This window comes from Alligator mississippiensis, chromosome 3 (genome assembly GCF_030867095.1).
Source record: "Alligator mississippiensis isolate rAllMis1 chromosome 3, rAllMis1, whole genome shotgun sequence".
Classification (NCBI taxonomy): domain Eukaryota; kingdom Metazoa; phylum Chordata; order Crocodylia; family Alligatoridae; genus Alligator; species Alligator mississippiensis.
Window position 1 is genome coordinate 127,797,683 of NC_081826.1, and position 17,568 is coordinate 127,815,250.

The window sequence follows — 17,568 nt, forward strand, 5'->3', positions numbered from 1 at the left end:
TGCCTCTTCACTTCAGCAAGGGTTATGCAAAGAAATGTGCTTGTTATAATGTATTGATAGCAGCAGAATTTGTCAAAGCTTGCCATACACAATTAAGTAAAGGCATCTCTAGAAATATAGTGTGAAATTCTGCTTGAATTAAAAGTAAGAGTGGTCTCAACTTAGCACTGGCCTTGTGTGCTCTGACAACCTAAACAAATTATTGCATGTGGTTATATTTATCCAAGACTAACTGTTAGATGAAATATAGACAACATGATATGGTAACTGGTGTCTTCTGATTCACACTTTTGTGAATTCATATTTCTTGATGTAGAATGTTTTTCATTCTCTCTTTGTGTTCATTTAATTGTAGCTGATGACCTCACTGCCAATGAACAGCTAATAGGTCCTCATGCATCAGGAGTGAACTCAATACTACCAAAGGAGCATGGGAGTCAGTTCTTCTACTTACCCATCATAAAGCACAGTGATGATGAGGTAATTTACTAGCAAGCTGCCTCTCTGGCAGTTGTGACTTGCATTAATATTTTTCTTATTTTGTCTTTTATGTATCTAATGCTCATCGATGGTTATAGATATAGATATTGATAGTGTTATATCTAGTGGTGGGAGTGTTTGTTGAAACTTCAGGCCAAGCAAGTTACTAACCATATATAGGCAACTCTTTATAGTTCTGCCTACTTGAAGTTGTTGGAGAAATAGAGTTTCTAATAAGTTTAGTTTCTGGTAATTGCAGTCAGTTTCTTTATGTACTTCCAGTTGGATGAAATATTCTTTGTTTCCTGTTTTAAACTGTTTAAGTGTGATAGGCGATATTAAACACCAGCCTGTTTTAGAGCTTTCAGTGATAGATGTGCATCAGGGGTGTCAAACTCATTTGGCCTGTGGAGCAGATGAGTGGCGAAGGTCTGAATCAGGCCCATGTATCCCCCCTCCCCCCAAATGCTGGATCCGCTGCACTTGGTGCCTGTTCCAGCAGTTTCAGAACATGTGATGCACATGCCAGCCAGCCTGGGAGCTGCAGTGCATAAATGCTGTAGGTGCTGTGTGCAGTGCACATCCCAGACTGGCTGGAGTGGGCATCATATGTAGTATGTGTCTTGAAGCAGCTGGAATAGGCACCATGTGCAGCACAGATCCCAAATTGGCTAGAAAGAGTCCTGTGTGCAGTTCAGTCAGTCCAGCCAGAGCGAGCACCATGTGCGATACGTGGTGTTTACCCCGGCTGGGCTGTGCCACATGTGGCTCCCATTCTGTGCTCTGCGCTGCCCATGGCACTCCCCAGCTGGCTGCCATGTGTGGCGCAGATCCCAGAGCTGCTAGAATGAACATCACGTGTGGCATGCATCTCAGGCTTTGCCTGTGAGGCTGAGGAGGCACACGTGTGTCAACTCAGATCCAAAGCCAGCACTGGGGCCAGATGATGGAACTCCACAGGCCAGCCATATCTTTGATGCCCATGATAGCCATGATTTGTTCAATTTTAAGGTGACCTGCAAAGGATGAGGAAAAAATTAGGACTTGTACTTTCCCCCCTGCTGAATCTCAAAAACAGAAAGTATGAATGACTTGAGTGGGTGCAGAGGTGTCTTTGGAAGAAACAAGGAGGGCATTCTTCAACAAATGGGAATAGAACTACTTTGCAGAGGCTTTGTGTGCCCCCTACTAGAGTTCAGACCTTTCATTGATTTCAGTGATCTTTGCATCATCCAGTTCCAAGTGGGGAGCAACCAGAGAACTCACATAGGGCCTGCACCGGAGAGTCTTTGCCTCTAGGTTTACATCTTGCTTTAACTTCCTGCACCAAAGATTGCATAGTCTGGCTCTGACAGCTAGCCCACAGTTCTTGAGGAACTGGAGGTTAGTTCCACTGCTGAATTGCCTACTCTGGGGACAGGATTTGTGCCATGAGTATCAAAATTTTAATTCTTAATAAATGATTGCAAATCTTAAATTTTAATGGACTAATTGAAACTTGTTGGGTTCTTTTTCTGCCCTCTTTCCAAATACCACGATTAACCTATTTAGGTTTCAGCCACTGCTGCGTGGGACCCCTCCGTTCATGATTCAGTGCATTTGAACAGGGTAACCCCACAAAACGAGAGGATTTACTTAATCGTGAAGATCACCGTGCAACTCAGTCACCCTGCTGCAATGGAACTGGTGTTACGTAAAAGGATTGCAGCCAATATTTACAACAAGCAGGTAATGAGTTTACATATAACTTCTTGTTTGCACATACAGCTTTTGATTCTATTGATGTCTCATTCTAGCCTGGTTACAAATTGAGTCTCCACTGTAGTTAAGAAAGAGAGATGAGAAATCAGTCAATGGAATTAAACAATGTACTTAAGAAATCCTCTTCTGAGCTATCATCTCCAACCTAGTTTGGTTCAAATGGTATTAGTTACTGATGTTACAAGAAAACAGTTTTCGTCTTCCTGCCCCCATGGTACAACAGAGCTGTCCAGATGGCAGCCTGCAGGCCACGTGTAGCCCACAAGGGGTTAATCTGCAGCCCCAGGGCTGTCACATGGCAACTGGTCCCCTTGTTGCTCTGGCTGCTACTGCTTCTACAGCCAGGTTCTCCTGACTTCCCCTCCCTCTCCTGACTTCTGCTTTCTGCTTTTGCCTCAGGGGACAGAGGGCACGCAACCTGTGGCACTGAGGGAGCAGGGGAGCCTGCAGCTGAAGAGTGGAGCTGGGGGTGCGGGAGGAGCCCACCCATGAGTGCTGTGCAGCTGTGAGGGATGGGATGCCCTGCACATGTAGTCTAGGGGGGGTGGGGGTTTTAACATAGGCACTGGTGGCTCACACTAGTGCAGCCTCCGGGGCTTGTGGCCCCTGCTAAAGCAGCTCATGTGACATGCAGCCCCCCAGCTGCTTTGAGGTTGGACAGCCCTCCTATACGACAACATATTCACTCTTTTGGAGAAATCTGCAATAGATTATCTAAACTGGGTTCACTGCATAGTATCAACCAGCTGGGTATTTTTTTTAACTGTATACTCCAGGGGCAGTCTTTCTCTAGGTATTAAATTTAAACACAATATGTTGTTTTCTTCCTTTTCTCTCAGCCCCTTCCAGTGTCTCAGACAGGCTTGAGATTTCTTCTTCCTCCTGCTCACTAAGCCCCACTAAGCACATTTTTCTTCTAGTCATAGAAATTGGGTACCAGGGTTTTGCTGCTCATGTACCAAGTAGTGAGATGCTTTCTGAATTTAGTGAAACATGGCTTCCATCTAAAAGACCATGAGCATGAGAATTTCAAACTCCTTGGCTTTTCGTGCTGCAAGAGAAAAACTGCCCAGGGACTATATTCTAATTCCATCTTTTTTTGCTTGGTTATCATTGCTTTTGAGCTTCATTAATCTACAGCGTTATAGTAAGTGGAGAAGATCACAGCATGCAATAAAAAAATTAACTATTTGATGGGCTGAAAACATACCAATAGTGAATGTTATGGTTGCTACATGAATTAAGTGGGGATTCAAAATTGTATTTATATTTTATTATCATTATACAGCTATAATCAGATATTGTCTAGCCCAGGGGCAGGCAATTATTTTGGGCAGAGGGCTGCTTACTGAGTTTTGGCAAGCCATCGAGGGCTGCATGACAGGCAGCCCAGGGCAGATTAATATTAATTTTTAAAATTTTTTAGGGGCCCCATGGGCCAGATAGAATGGGCTGGCGGGCTGCATCTGGCTCCCGAGCCACATTTTGCCCACTCCTGGTCTAACCTGTGGTCCAGAGAATGAGAGTTGCTGACGTGAACAATAGAGATTTTCTGAGCTATAGTTTCTGCAGGTGATTCTCAGTTATGGTACCGCTTGTGCATCCATAAAATGCTGCTACTAAAATTTGATAACAAGTTATTCCTGCTTTACATAGGTGTTAAGGATTATCTGAATTGGAAGGTAATGGAGAAAGCTGGTTCTTTAACATCAGAAACACATTAAGGATCACTTTGTATTAGTAAAAAGCTTCAGAAATATTAACGAACTTGCTAAACTGTTGTCATTACATATGTTAAGATTTTTTTATGCACAAAATGCATAAAATTAAAGACTGTAAATCACCATTATCAGTGCAGACATATAACATTCTTTTTATATTTCCAGAGTTTTACCCAGAGTTTGAAAAGGAGAATATCCTTGAAAAACATATTTTATTCCTGTGGTGTGACCTATGAAATAGTATCCAATATACCAAAGGTAAATTACATTGTTTTTCTCTACAGTCAAATTCTGTGAAAGGAGTAGAATAGTTTAACTGAAGTAGGAAGGAGATAATGGCTGGGTACAGACATTCATTTGTGCTGGTAAGAATTAAGAAACACGCGTTTCAACCCTTGGCTAGAGAGCTACACAACTGAGCCCTCTGGCCAGGAGGCACTAGAGGGCAGCTCCTGGGCCACCCCTACTCTTAGGGGAGCCCATTACTTTACAGCCTTTCCTCTCCCCTGCCTGGGAAGGGGCCAGGATCTCAGCAGGACTATCTGGGCTGCACAAGGGTTGATTTAAAGCTCGAGGTTCGGGGAAGCAGGGACAGCTTGCCTAACCCCGGATCCCAGGTCCCTGGCTTAAAACGGCACACGTACCACCCAGCTGGGCAGGACATACAGCATTTAAAGCCTGCAGGGCCATGAACTGGGATGGGAACAGCTTCCCCAACCCCAGTTGCTGGTCTCTGGGGCTTTTCAGTCCCCACCCCTGCTGTCCAGCTGGGTGGTAAGGCCTGGAGGCTAGGAACTAGGCTTGGGAACAGCCTCCCTGAGACCGATTTCTGATCTCTGGGAATCTCCCATACCTGCAAGGCTGCCCAAGCCAGAGCAGCCAAGGCACACCTGTCTCCCTGCCCTATGCACACCTCCAGTTTTACAGGGAGGCCTGCACTGAATGGGAGACGGTTCTCCTGCAGCTGCAAAACTGCCCAAGCCCAGGCAGCCAAGGGAGAATTATCCCCGAAATTTTCCTGATGAAACCAGATGCACTGGATAGGGGCTCTTCTCCCTTGACAGGAACCTTTGAGTGGCATCCTTCCTTCCCTTCTATCTTCCTGCCAATCAGCTGATTAGTGGGACAGGGGACAGGTTCCTCACAGGGCTCCCTGACAGCTGGACTGTGGGCATGCTGCCAATGTACTCTCTCTCTCTTTCTGTCTCTGGGAGGGAGGGAAGCACAGAGGCCTGTGGGATATTGATTGTCTCCCCTGAGAAAAGCATACAGGCATCCTATCTAAATTGGGAGAGGGAACATCTTCCTCATAAGGAATTGATTTAACTTCTTACGGAAGAGCAAGTTCTCTTCCACGAGAAATCTCTGGAACATCTTTACAGCTCTCTCTTTGTGCTGAGAGAAAAGCAAATTGAATATGCAGTTTCTGTTGGTATGGATAAAACTTATTAATTGTGTATCTAAATTTTAGGCGGAAACATTTCTTTTAAAAAACCAGAAGCCTGGGGGGCTATTAATTTAGTTTCCCCCACCCATTTTTTACATTATTTTGTGCTTGGTTTGAACAAATTATTACAGCTATAAGTGTCTATAGGTGGGATATACTGCTGTATTTAAAAAAATCAGAAGATTTATAGGTAATTGATAACTAAAGTGAATGGACAGGAGGCTGTTTATTAATTGAAAGATGCTGTTTGTTTTGGTGTAATAGCTATATAAATATTTTTGTATGCAAGACTGGTGCCCAGTTTAAAATTTATCTTAAAAAGGAGGTTAGAGGAAAATTATTTTTCTTTATATTTTTTTACTCAAAAAAATAAGCTAGCTGATCATGAAAGGTTGTTAGTAACAATACAGTTGCTGCCAAATACTTGTAGTATTTACAAGTTACAGTCTATGAAAATTCTTCAGAATATTTGAGAATCAGGAAGGAAGTTGTTGTAGTTATTAAACAGTTAACCCAAACCATATGAAGTATCAGATAATGCATTCACAGTTGGTGGGAAATTGAGTCTATAATAAAACAATAGAACTTGGCCCAGTTTCTCAGCTGTTTGTATATTCATCTTCCTTTCATATCTAGACAGATACAGATCAGTCACAATTCCATGCAAGGAGTATTGATATGGTTTATTCCCCAAGATTGAGACAGTCTAAATAAATAAATTGTGCTGTATTCAGATCACCAGGTGTTAAAAATCTATTTTAAAACATGCCATTTATAATTTCAGGCTACAGAGGAAATTGAAGATCGTGAGACCCTGGCTCTGATGGCTGCAAGAAGCGAGAATGAGGGTGCATCTGATGGTGAAACTTACATTGAGAAATATACGCGGGGAGTGTTGCAAGTGGAGAACATTCTGAGCCTGGAACGACTAAGACAGGCAAGGAAAAGAAATTCAGTGCAACTTTTAAAACTCTGGGAGAGGGGAAGGGGTTTTTTTTGGAGGTTTTAGTGCGTTTAAAATCATTGAAGAGCTTGGGGACAAAAACTGGTGATATGTAGACTTTTATGTAGAATGCTATTTTAGTAAAACAGAAATCTCAACAGTAGCAGGTGGAATAACTATCGCAACACTGTTAGTCAAAACCTAAAGAAGAAATCTAAACCTGATAGATGTGTTCACAGAGTTTTTGTGTGTGTGTGTGCCTGTGCATAACTTGTGTAATTTTCGCTATTCAAACACCAGCTCCATTTTCATGTGGCTTCTTCAACTGTCCTTGAAATGAGCCCTTCCATGACTGTTGACTTCTTATAAGGAGATCCTTAAATAAATGGTCCAGCCTTTATATCAGTATATCTTTCCATGTCTCCATTCTGTTGGCACACAGGCAGTCACAGTCAAAGAAGCACTCTCCACCAAGGCAAGGCATATGCGGAGGAGTATCAGCACACCAAATGTCCACAATGTAAGGAAACTTTGCATTTGATAAGCTATTGTAAGAGAGACAAGTTTTTCTGTGTTTAATTTGCAGCATGGCAAAACGAATCCTGGCTACTATCATACTCGCTGTCTGTGTATTCTGAGCTAGCACTAATACAACATACAAAAAAAATCGTCTGAAGAAGTATGGAGCAGGGTGATAATTTATTAACCAAAAAAAAATCACTTGCGTAATCTAAATTCAGTCTCTCTCTCTTTTTTAGGTAAATGTTGGGCTCAGAACCAGCATTGTATATCTGACTCTAAACTTTTATAAAAGATGCCCCTGCATTATATTGTGGTATGATCAAAACAGTCTAGGTTTTAATGCTTTCAGTTTTAAACAGTGGTTTCATTGTTTTTCCCCCCCCTTTGGGTTTTTTTTTAAATTGCTGTGCAGCATCTAGAAGATTTTTTGTTTATACATATTTTTCTCATTCTCCTACACAGTAGAATCAGGATCTGGTATTTACATTGATGTGCTTCTGACAGCATTGTTTAGATGCATAAAACATGAGGTTGTTGGGGAGGTCAGACTACATGATATTTTTGGCCCTTCCTACCATGTTCTGTGAACACGGGATGACTTTCGTCATGACCATTCATTATTGTTTTTTAGGTATCCTCTAGCCGATTAGATCTTTCTGGCTGCGATGAAGATGAAAAGGTATGTGAATGCAGATATTAAAAAAACCTGAAGTCTGTTATTTTTCTTTAAAAACAAAACCCAAAAAAAACCAACCCAAAATATCATCAACAAAGAAATGCTTCCTCTTTTTGAATTGTGAATACAGGAAAATCAAAAGACTTGTTTTCATTAGGTATGTTTTAACAGTTTGGCTGATAGTGATGTGTATGTTAATTACATCAGAATTTTCTAATTGATGGGAGGGAATAGGAAAGCTGTAGGAAAAACTAGAACATACTTTTTGCATAGGAGCTGGCCAACATGATGGGCACAGTAAAACCTGGATCATTCATATCTCGGTGGCTTGCAGCTCACTTAATTGACAGCAGGCTGCCAAATTAAACACGAGCCACTTATGCATTTGCCACGGCTTTTATTTCAAAGGATGCTGCTTCTTTGATTAGCTAGAGTTTATCAGTGGCCCATGCAGCTAATCAGAGAAGCAGCACCCTGTGAAATAAAAGCTGCGGTAAAGAGCTGGAGCAACTCAGTGGTTCCATGCAACTGTTTGTTGCAGCTGTCTTCACATCCAGATAGTTTACAAATTCTCATCTTCACAGGGGGCTAGGAGTCTAAATTTTTGTAGCATCTGGGTTCTACAAGTGAAAGCCTTGCCCATACTGTGGATGAAACGGTTCTGTACTTAAAATGACTGTTGCCAGTATGATTCTAGTGCAGTTTCTCTTACTGAGATTGATGGTGTTCTTTTACCCCATCTTTGTCATTTGGGAGAATAAGTAGGGAATAGTCTCTAAAATACTTTCATAGCGAGCATAAGAGATGTTTATACTATTTCTACTATTGCCTGAAGTTAGCTGCTTAATATTCTGTCTGTCTGCTGTATGCGTGTATATCAGAGAAAAGTGTAAGGGGATAATAAAATTAGAAATGGAAAAATGATAACATTGCCTCCAGAGAGAATGTGAAGGGCCTTCAACAAAAGATGAGCGTTTCCCAAGTAATAGCTCTACCACCCTTGTTCCTGCCAGGCATACATGTTTTATCTCTTCTAAGTCTATTTCAGATGCAAAGGGGTCTAAATAATTCAACACCCCTGGCCAGAGAGGAAAAGGGTATGTGTGTCTGAAAATGTGTCCATTAGAGACCCTAAATCTATGGAGACATGAATGGGTTACCCTGTGGAAAGTCAGCCCCTCCCAATAACAACAACAACAAAAACAAGTGTGAATAAGTTATGTGGTCCCTAGAAGCAGTAGTGATAGATTTGCACCTGGATGGATCAGGGACAGGTTTCTTAAAGGCCTCTGTCAGACATGCAGGTAAAGGCACAGTGGGATCTGCTGCATGATGCACACAATCGCACTTCCTGCCATGCCACACTTGCATAGCAGGAGGCATGATTGTGGGATCAAGCATCAAATTCCATCATGCCTTATTGCCATTCCATCATGCCTTATTGCTAGTGCTGAGGGAGCCTGAGATCATAATCCCAGGCTCCCCCTGCAACAGCAAGTAGCAAGCTTCTGCAGCTAGGAGTCCCCCACAACAGACAGGGCTTCCAGCCACAGGGGTGCACCTGGCCACATGTTCAATTAAAGGCATAATAGGAACGAGCCACAAAGTTATTACACATTTTTTGTGGAATAATATTGTGGTTTATTCCTCATTTTATCTCACCATTAATTGATTGAATGTGTGGCCAGGTCCAATTTAAGATTAACTTGGTCAATCATGTCTTAAGTGTAACATGTGGCAGGGGCCATGCTTTAAAGTGCCTCCTTTTCCTTGCAAAGACTAGTTTCTCATACTTTCAGGTGCATGGTCTTCTCTTCATTTGGGCACAGCTACCACACTCCAGGTTTATGCCTTGAGCTTTACCTCTTTACTTATTGTCCACAGCTTGAGAGAATGCTGCAAATAATGTTTTCCTCTCCCATCCCATGGGTTGGGCTGTCTTAGCTGAGTAGAACTTACCCAAAACTGTCTAGGAAAGAATGATGTTTAAGTAATATTGATGTGCTGTTTGTTATTTTAGCTATGGTCTCTTATGTTCCTGATGACTAATAAATGCTTTGTTCTGGAAAGCTGGGGTTTTGTTATTCTTTAATTTTTTGGTTATAAAACTCCAACAAAGAAGACTTCCACATAGAGCCACATCAGTTTGGTCCTGTTGAAGGACTCAGTGACAGACAGGGGTGCTGATTAGGGCTGTGCAAAGCTTTGGTTGCTGATTTGATTCAGCAGAGATTCAGCCCGGTATGGTGGCCGAATCTGAATCGAATCAGGAGACCCTTTAATCTCTCTGAATCGAATTGGAACCCTCTGAATCAGCTTGGAAAAATTTGACAATTTAGACATAGACAGAGCTTTAAATGTTTTTTCTGCATACCTCAAGGTACCAGGCAGCTCATGAATGCTGTGATGTTGGGGCGGATGGAGCATCCCACAGGAGCGTGGGGGGCTCCCCAGTACGCTCGGCAGCAGACCCGGAAGTGGACCAGAAGCTTGGCGACTGGTGCCTTCTGGGTCTGGAGGGGTACTTGGGTTCCCCCCTGTGGCTGATCACCGAGGTGGTGGGGGGGGCCTATGCACTTGGTGCCAGACCCAGAATTGTACCGGAAGTACTTCCGGTCCACTTCTGGGTTCGCTGCCAAGCACACAGAGGGCCCCCCCCATGCTCCTGTGGGACGTTCCATCCGCCCCAGCATCTCAGCATTCACAAGCCGCACCTGGTACCTCGAGGTATGTAGAAAAAACATTTAAAGCTGTGTCTGTGACCGAATCGCTGATTCTCCAAATCAGCAGTGAATCTTCAGATTCGGATTTGGCCGAATCAAATTGGGGACAGTGATCCAAACCAATGAATCGAATTACTGTCCCCAATTCAGGCTAATCCGAATCTGAATCAAATATGGCCCGCTTCGCACACCCCTAGTGCTGATGCCTAGAGACCCAGTCTAAGAGTGGCAAAGTCAGAGAACTTCCCTTAGAGTGAAGTGGAGGCCCAGAGCCTTAAAGAGGAAGTCAACTCCCAAGAGACTGCAGAGGGCATAGGGCTTAGCACATCTTGTGATCCATGAAAGCTGTTATAATTAGAAGGAAAAAAACATCCCCATCCATACTAAACAGGGAAAGCAAGCTACAGCTTTGCAGGGGAGAAAACTCTCTTATACAATGTATACATGTGAGAGAGATTAAGCTTTACTTAAACCAATAGCAAAGTTAATTAATTTCTTCTCACTTGTCTTTGTTAATTCATTTCTTCTTACTTGTCTTTATTACTGTTGTCTTCCTTAGGGTTGGTCTGAAAGCCACCTGGATGCGTCGGACTGTGCTTCTAGTTATCAAGATATATCATGTTACGGTACTTTACCCAGGGATTCCCCTCGCAGAAGTAAAGATGGTAGTGGTAAGACTCTCAGAACTACATGGATATATTTTTTAATGATTCTTAGGACAACTTGCAAAGCATTGTAATATGAGACCGAAAATAAAACACAGGGTTTAAAGTCCTGTCAATTTTTTCACCTGAGCTTGTTCATATGGGCTGGGTATGGACATTCAAAAAGCCCAAGGTGGAATTGATCTAAGTTACACAGTTTTCTGTAAGAGGCATAGTTTAGATAGGTAGCAAACAAAACATACATTTGCCCGTTGGTTGGGGGAGTCAGCTACAAATGTTAGACCAGGTTCTGCCGTTTTTAAACCAGTCTGTGTGCCGAACGTCTGTTCTGTTATGGGTATAGACTGGTTTCTAATAACTTATACTGGTAAAAATGTAATGTCTAGTTTAATTTAACCTGGATTATATGGGGAAAGGGTTCTTTTCAGAACAGACTCCACAGAGTTCATGGATACTTGCTTCTCCATGTGTCTATTTATATGCCATCAACAGATCGTTTGCTTTAGGCCAAAATGTCGCAAGCTTTTATAGGTAATACAGACTGAGATTCCACTGAAACTACAAACCAGGGCTGAGAGCTTCACCTACTCACAGATGCCATTAATTTTCTTTGGAGTTATCTGAATTCTGCCCCAAAGGGTCTTGGTTCCAGTGCAAAGTGACACCAGGGGCAAGTCAGGGATGGTCAATACTCAGAAGGCAAGGTGCTGGCAGTTCTGATTTCAAGGAGAGAACACATAGAGCAACTGGAGAGGAAAGGGAAGAGTGGAGCTTCTGCACTGGCCTGGAGCTGTGCATTGGATTGCTTCTCAAGTCAGCACAATTTCCCCCCTGCCTCAGTAGATCTCTGCATCCATTCATGCTTGGTCCACTCGCAGAATTTCTACAAGATGGCCCATAGTGTAACCACAAGACTTATGGATATAGTGTTTCCCTTTCGTTACTACAAGTTATTTTCTCTGCACTCACATAGATAATGCAGTGGCTACACAGAACTGATGTGTTGTGTTTTTGTTCTCCCCTTAGGTTGCATATCAGAGAATCCACACGCCTTAATGGCCAGCCCATTTAAAGCATTTTCTCCTCAGCCACCAAAATTTTTCAAACCCTTAATGCCTGTAAAAGAAGAGCATAAAAAAAAGACCCCCCTTGAAAGCCGCCCTCTGCTTAGCCAAGAGGTAATTTTGTTTTATGAAAATAGCAAAATGCTGAGTCTTTGTGCATAAGCAGTAATTTGTGCATGCATCCACAGCACAAGAGCTTTGTGCTGGTATTGACTGATGTGTGCTTTACTTCCTACTCTCTTGCCTGTTTCACTGTTTGGTAAGTATTTTTGTAAGGGAGCGTGTGTTTCTTTTTTTTTCATTTGCATATTTTCTTTGCAGAAACCTTCCACTGAATGTTTATTTAATCTCCAAAGAAGTTGCAGTGTTTTTGGAAAATGGTGTTTTAGGATAGTTGTAACACACTTTTTTTCCTAACCTGTAACTTCATTGGGAAAATTGCATGAATTTCTGTAACTGTTAACTTAAACCATGGTCCAGTGTATGGCCTGCCTGTGTTTCCCTTTAAGATGCCCTAATGTCTTTCTAACTTGCCTGGCTTGAATACTGTATCCAGGTGCTAGTGTTGTCTTTGTGTGATGTGTTGTGTATCTTAACCTTTGCAGAGTATGCCCTCATCTCAGGTACATAACGCTGGCTGTGTTGTGCCTTCAGGAAGTAAAGCCAGCAGCATGTCAATAGAAAACAATAGCATACATGAAGAGAAGATTGTAAGTTTGTATTGGTTTCTGTCATAATGCCTGGTGGTGGGTTTATGGCTCTTTCACGGGCAATAATGCAACAACTTCAGGGAAAAAAATCACTTTGCACTTGGTGTCTTTTAATTTTCACTGGCTATTATAATTTGCTGTTGCATGCTTGTGAATATAATTAATAATTTGCGGTAACTTTATTTAATTACTTGTGTATCACTTATCAGGGCAAAATCAATTTTGTGCAATAAAATACTGCATCCAATCAGTGAACTAGATCAGATACTCTTCAGTAAAAGATGTTGAGCTCTTTCTAACATACCTGTGTATATTACACAGATTTTGTGACTATACATGAAAGTAAGAGGAATGATCCCATTTGATGTAAGTAGCCGTGCATTTAATTATGGGTACATCTTGAAAGCTTCTGGTTGCCTGGCATTGAAGTGCAGTGGCTAAAATAAAATTGCAGCTCTAAGTTAACATGCAAGTTAACACCATACATCAGGTTGTAGATTCATTTCCCCTCCCCAGTCATTTGGTTAAACTCATTCTGCCCCTATTAGTACTGCTTCTGTGAAAGTTTTGTCAACATTTATCTTGTGCAGTAGACATTTTTAAGGCTGTAGAACATGACTGTAAGCCCTTGCTGAAACATGGTATGAAAACGTAAGACCTGAAAATATATTAAAAGGTCTATAAACCCTTGCCTGTGTGCTCCCAAAAGTTATTTATATTCTGTAGGTTTTTGTATTGCAGTTCATAGTTATTCGTAAGGCTTGCTTTGTGTGGTTTGGTGGTTTAAGTGAAAGTTTGTAGGTTGTTATGCCGCAGTAGACTGGTCCATTTGGTATTTACATTTGAAAACTGGTTGCAGTGCATGAGTAGTAATTGTTTGTATTCCTTCATTGTGTTTGGTTTCCATAGCTCTGTGTGAGTCAGCAATCAGTGTGTGTGAACTTAAGGCTGAGGACTCACACTGTAAAGAGAATAGGGAAAAAATAGCTCACAGTCTATTTAAAAATATGTCTTTAAGTCTTAAGGAGATTGAATTTACAAACATTCCCGTAGCAACTACTCTACAATATAGCTCCCAGATCTAAAGGAACAACCCCTCCCCTTACTCAGCAGCCACCCTATGGCAGGGGTGGAATGGGGGATAACATAGATGGTTGGTAGTGGTCACAAGCTCCAAGCAGGTAGCAGAAGCACTCATGGTGTGGCCTGGTGAGATTGCAACAAATCTGCAAATACAGCTAAATACCTTGTCACATGAAAAAGGAAAGGAAGCAGCCACCTGCTCTAAACAGAATCTTACAGGTCAAGCTGAATCAAATCTTTCAGGCTTGGAAAGCAAATGATGGCTCCTATGCTAAGCTAAAGGTTTCAAAGCTGGAGTAAGTCTGTTCCTAAACCAGGCAGGAGTATGTTTCAAACAGGAGCAAACCTTTGACTAAGCTGGACTAAGCTGGACTTTCAGGATAAACTTTGTTTTTGAACAGTTCAGGTTTCACAGCCCATCTGTGAAATTTCAGCTAATCTGGTCTTCCCTCCTGAAATGGAGTCTGTAAATTAGCAGCAAACATTATGGGAAGGGATCATCACTCCATGACATTCAACCTCAGCCTGATGTAGTAGATTACCAGGGCCATGTACCTGGTATAAACCTGGAAGCCCACGGTTTCAAAATAAATTGCCAAATGGCACCATGGGCTTGAAATAGTTGAGTGCAGCCTTAGATATACTGTATTTGCTCAATTCAAAGACTAGGTTTTTCCTCTCATATAACATGGAGAAAAGACCCTTGTCTTGGAACTGAGTGCAAGGTAGGTGGAGGGGAAGGGGCAGGCTGCAGTTGCAGATCCAGACTCTGAGTTGGGTCCAGAGTTGCAGCTGCTGTCTGCCCCCCCACCGCCTGACTTCCCCCATTTGCAGCCTCAGGCCTCCTACCCCCTCACCACATCATCCCCCTGTATTCTTCCTCTCTCCCCCCACCCCACAGCTTCTGTCCCCTCCGACCTTCCTGCCAATAACTCTGGCTCCACTCCAGCCTGGGGCAGAGAGCAAACAAGCTCTGCCCCCAACCCGGTAGTAGTATTGGCAGCAGTAGGGGTGTGGCAGCTCTGGCCCTGGCTCTGGGGCTTAGTTGGAACTGCTGCTGTTGCTACCCAGCCCAGCACTGGCCAGATCATTAAAGTGCCCTGTGCCCCAGGCTGGAGCAGAGACAGAGCCTGCCAGAGCAAAGGGAAGAGACTGGATGGGGAAGGGGCAGGCAGGGGACAGAGTCTGCGTGAAGGGGGAGGGAGATGGGGACCTGAAGCTTCAGGGGCCAGAGTTTGCAGGGGAGGGTGGGGAGCAGAGTCTAGAGAAGAGAAGATGCAAAGTGGGGTAGAGATAGTGGGGGGTGAGTGGAGGCAAGGTATGGGGTGGTGGGGGCAAGGGGAAGACATCAAGCTGCTTGACTCACACCACCTGTCCCCCTGACTGCCTCCCCCTACTGCCTGCCTATCCACCTGTTCCCTGCCTTCACCCTACTGCCTGCCCCACTGTTGCCTGCCAAACTACTGTCTCCCCCACCATCTGCCCCCTGCCACTGTTTTCCCTACTACAGCAGTGGGAGGGGTGGGGATAATGAATTTAGGACAACCCTCCAATAATTAGATTTTAGACATGGAAAATAATCACAAATCTCTGAATTTTCCATGTCTATAATTAATTGGGGGGGGATCTTAAATTCAGGGTCATCTTGGATTCAGGCAAATACAGTAATGCTCAGCAACATCTTGCATGGAAATAACAAGGAGTAGAAATACCAAAATTAATAAATATATATTTAGAAAATGGGCAGCTGGTATTTTTAACTGGAGCAAGTGCTATGCATCTCTGAAATGGCCTTTATGTGATATGTGGCTGACCTGTCTCGTTGTTCTATGGGACGTTTTTCTTTCATAATATTTAACAGATTTATAAAACAGAAGAATAGAATTTAAACCACAAACCAGAATACTGACATTATGGAGGTACTAAAACTCTAAACAACTCTTGCCTTTTATAATGCATGTTTCAAAACATAAATGGTCTGACACATTTGCATTTGCTGCAGTACACGTGCGTAGTGGCATGAGTTAAGTGCAAAATGTTTGCATATTTTATGATCTGACAAAGAATGTCTTGAATTTGAAAGCTTATCTAACTCTGTCCCAACTACACAGTTAGTCTGATAAAAGGTATCGCCCTAAGAAATCCTTGCCTCTGGCATAATTTCTGGAGTATCACAGCTATAACATCACTGCATATGATATGAGTATTTTTTAACTTTTTGTAATTTATATCTCTAATCTTCTTGTTCCAGAAATTATCTCCATAGTGGGCAATAAACTTAGTGTTATAGAAATTTAATGTACTAGTGGTGTAATGAATGAAGTGCTCCTTTCTTGAAGTTAGTAGTCCAGTAATTAAGAATCTAAAGGTTACTTAAGACCCATAATTTAGGAACTGAGCGCTTTCAAATACTGGATTTATCCCTACTAAATGCAGAATATGGGTACGGAAGGCTTTTTGTATAGTAATATCCCAGAGTTTCACTGTACCATCAGCTCTGATTCTCTCTGAATCCTTGTGCTATTGCTGCCTCTCCTATTTGTCTATTTACAGTCTTTTCTGCAGGCACATTCTTACCACCCTGTCACGTCTTTTTTTGGTGTTAATGGCTTGTTTGTCCTGTGACCAGCTGGCTGGTACTTCTTTCCCAGGCAATTTCTTCAGGGATTCTCTGGTTTTGGTTCTTCCTCTGCCCTTAGCTGTATACAAGAGCTTCCTACTGCTGCTCTGTTCTCTCCCAGAGAAGTGGGAAGGACCCTAAAAGCAGTCTTTAATTCTTCACTTGTGCTTCCAGATAGTAAGATCCCAGAACAGTGTATGTGTATATATGTGTGTTTTTCTTTTTTTATTGTTGTCGTGACCCCTTTTCCTTCTCTTACCATGTCTAGAAAAACACTGGAGTCTGCCTTTGCTTTGAGAAAAATCCTGATCCTGTCCCTTTAGATTGTTATATAATCATAAAACTGTGGACAGTATGACACTGCTTAGATAATGTAGACACGTTTTACGTTTTTATTAACCAGAGATACCCATATAGTGTAAAGTATGACATGTCAGGACTACAGATTTAACTGTGTATTCTTGACCTCTTGAAACTGTTACTTATTTCTCCATACTCAAACGTAAGCTCATAACATTTTGCTTTATTTCATATACTGCATGTTGTGTGACCAGGTAATGTTATGTGCGTTAGGAAGCTAAAGGAAATATTAACAGAGAAAATATAAATAAAAGGCCAGGCAGGGGATAGGTAGGTTGAACTACTGGAAAAGGTTCTTTAGGGGATGAAGTTAGCAGTTACTGGGCACGTTGACATGCGGTTCCAGGGCCTGGGCTGGGAGATCCTTATTTTCTAGCCCCAGCTCTGTGATCCTGGGACCCAGGATTTGCCAGCCCAGGCCCTGCAACCACAGAGCTCAGGCTGGAAGATAAGGATCTCCCAGTCTGGGCCCTGCAACTGAGGAGCTCAGGATGGGAGATAAGGCTCTCCCAGCCTGGGCCCTGCAATGGCAATTGCAGAGCAGAGCTGGGAGCTCTATGTTGCCAGGGTAGGGGGACATTGTCAGCAGGCAGCTCCCAGCAGCAGGCAGTCATCTTCTGTCCCCTGCTGCCCGGCTGACTGGGAGCACATTTGCACTTGATTGGGGGTCTACAGGTGCATTACTGCACAGTAAGTAATTGAGAGTAAATCTGCTACTTGTATTTACAGGTAGCAAATCTATTTGAGATTAGAGCAAATTACTGCACAGTAAGCATTTGCACATGTAGATAGT

General features: G+C 42.7%; 1 protein-coding gene across 6 annotated transcripts in view; it reads left to right on the forward strand.

The window, feature by feature from the left end:
- The window catches only part of KIF13A (kinesin family member 13A), a 188,375-nt gene that overhangs the window by 159,320 nt on the left and 11,487 nt on the right, over positions 1 to 17,568 (forward strand). For 4 of the 6 annotated variants that reach the window (XM_006269194.4, XM_019498467.2, XM_059724392.1 and 1 more), the window contains 9 exons: positions 356 to 480; positions 2,032 to 2,208; positions 4,128 to 4,220; positions 6,194 to 6,346; positions 6,795 to 6,872; positions 7,506 to 7,553; positions 10,833 to 10,944; positions 11,965 to 12,116; positions 12,608 to 12,712. In XM_006269194.4, the coding sequence (XP_006269256.2) occupies positions 356 to 480; positions 2,032 to 2,208; positions 4,128 to 4,220; positions 6,194 to 6,346; positions 6,795 to 6,872; positions 7,506 to 7,553; positions 10,833 to 10,944; positions 11,965 to 12,116; positions 12,608 to 12,712 (1,043 nt within the window). The remainder of the gene's footprint in view (positions 1 to 355; positions 481 to 2,031; positions 2,209 to 4,127; positions 4,221 to 6,193; positions 6,347 to 6,794; positions 6,873 to 7,505; positions 7,554 to 10,832; positions 10,945 to 11,964; positions 12,117 to 12,607; positions 12,713 to 17,568) is intronic. The other 2 variants (XM_019498469.2, XM_019498471.2) reach the window with 1 other exon arrangement.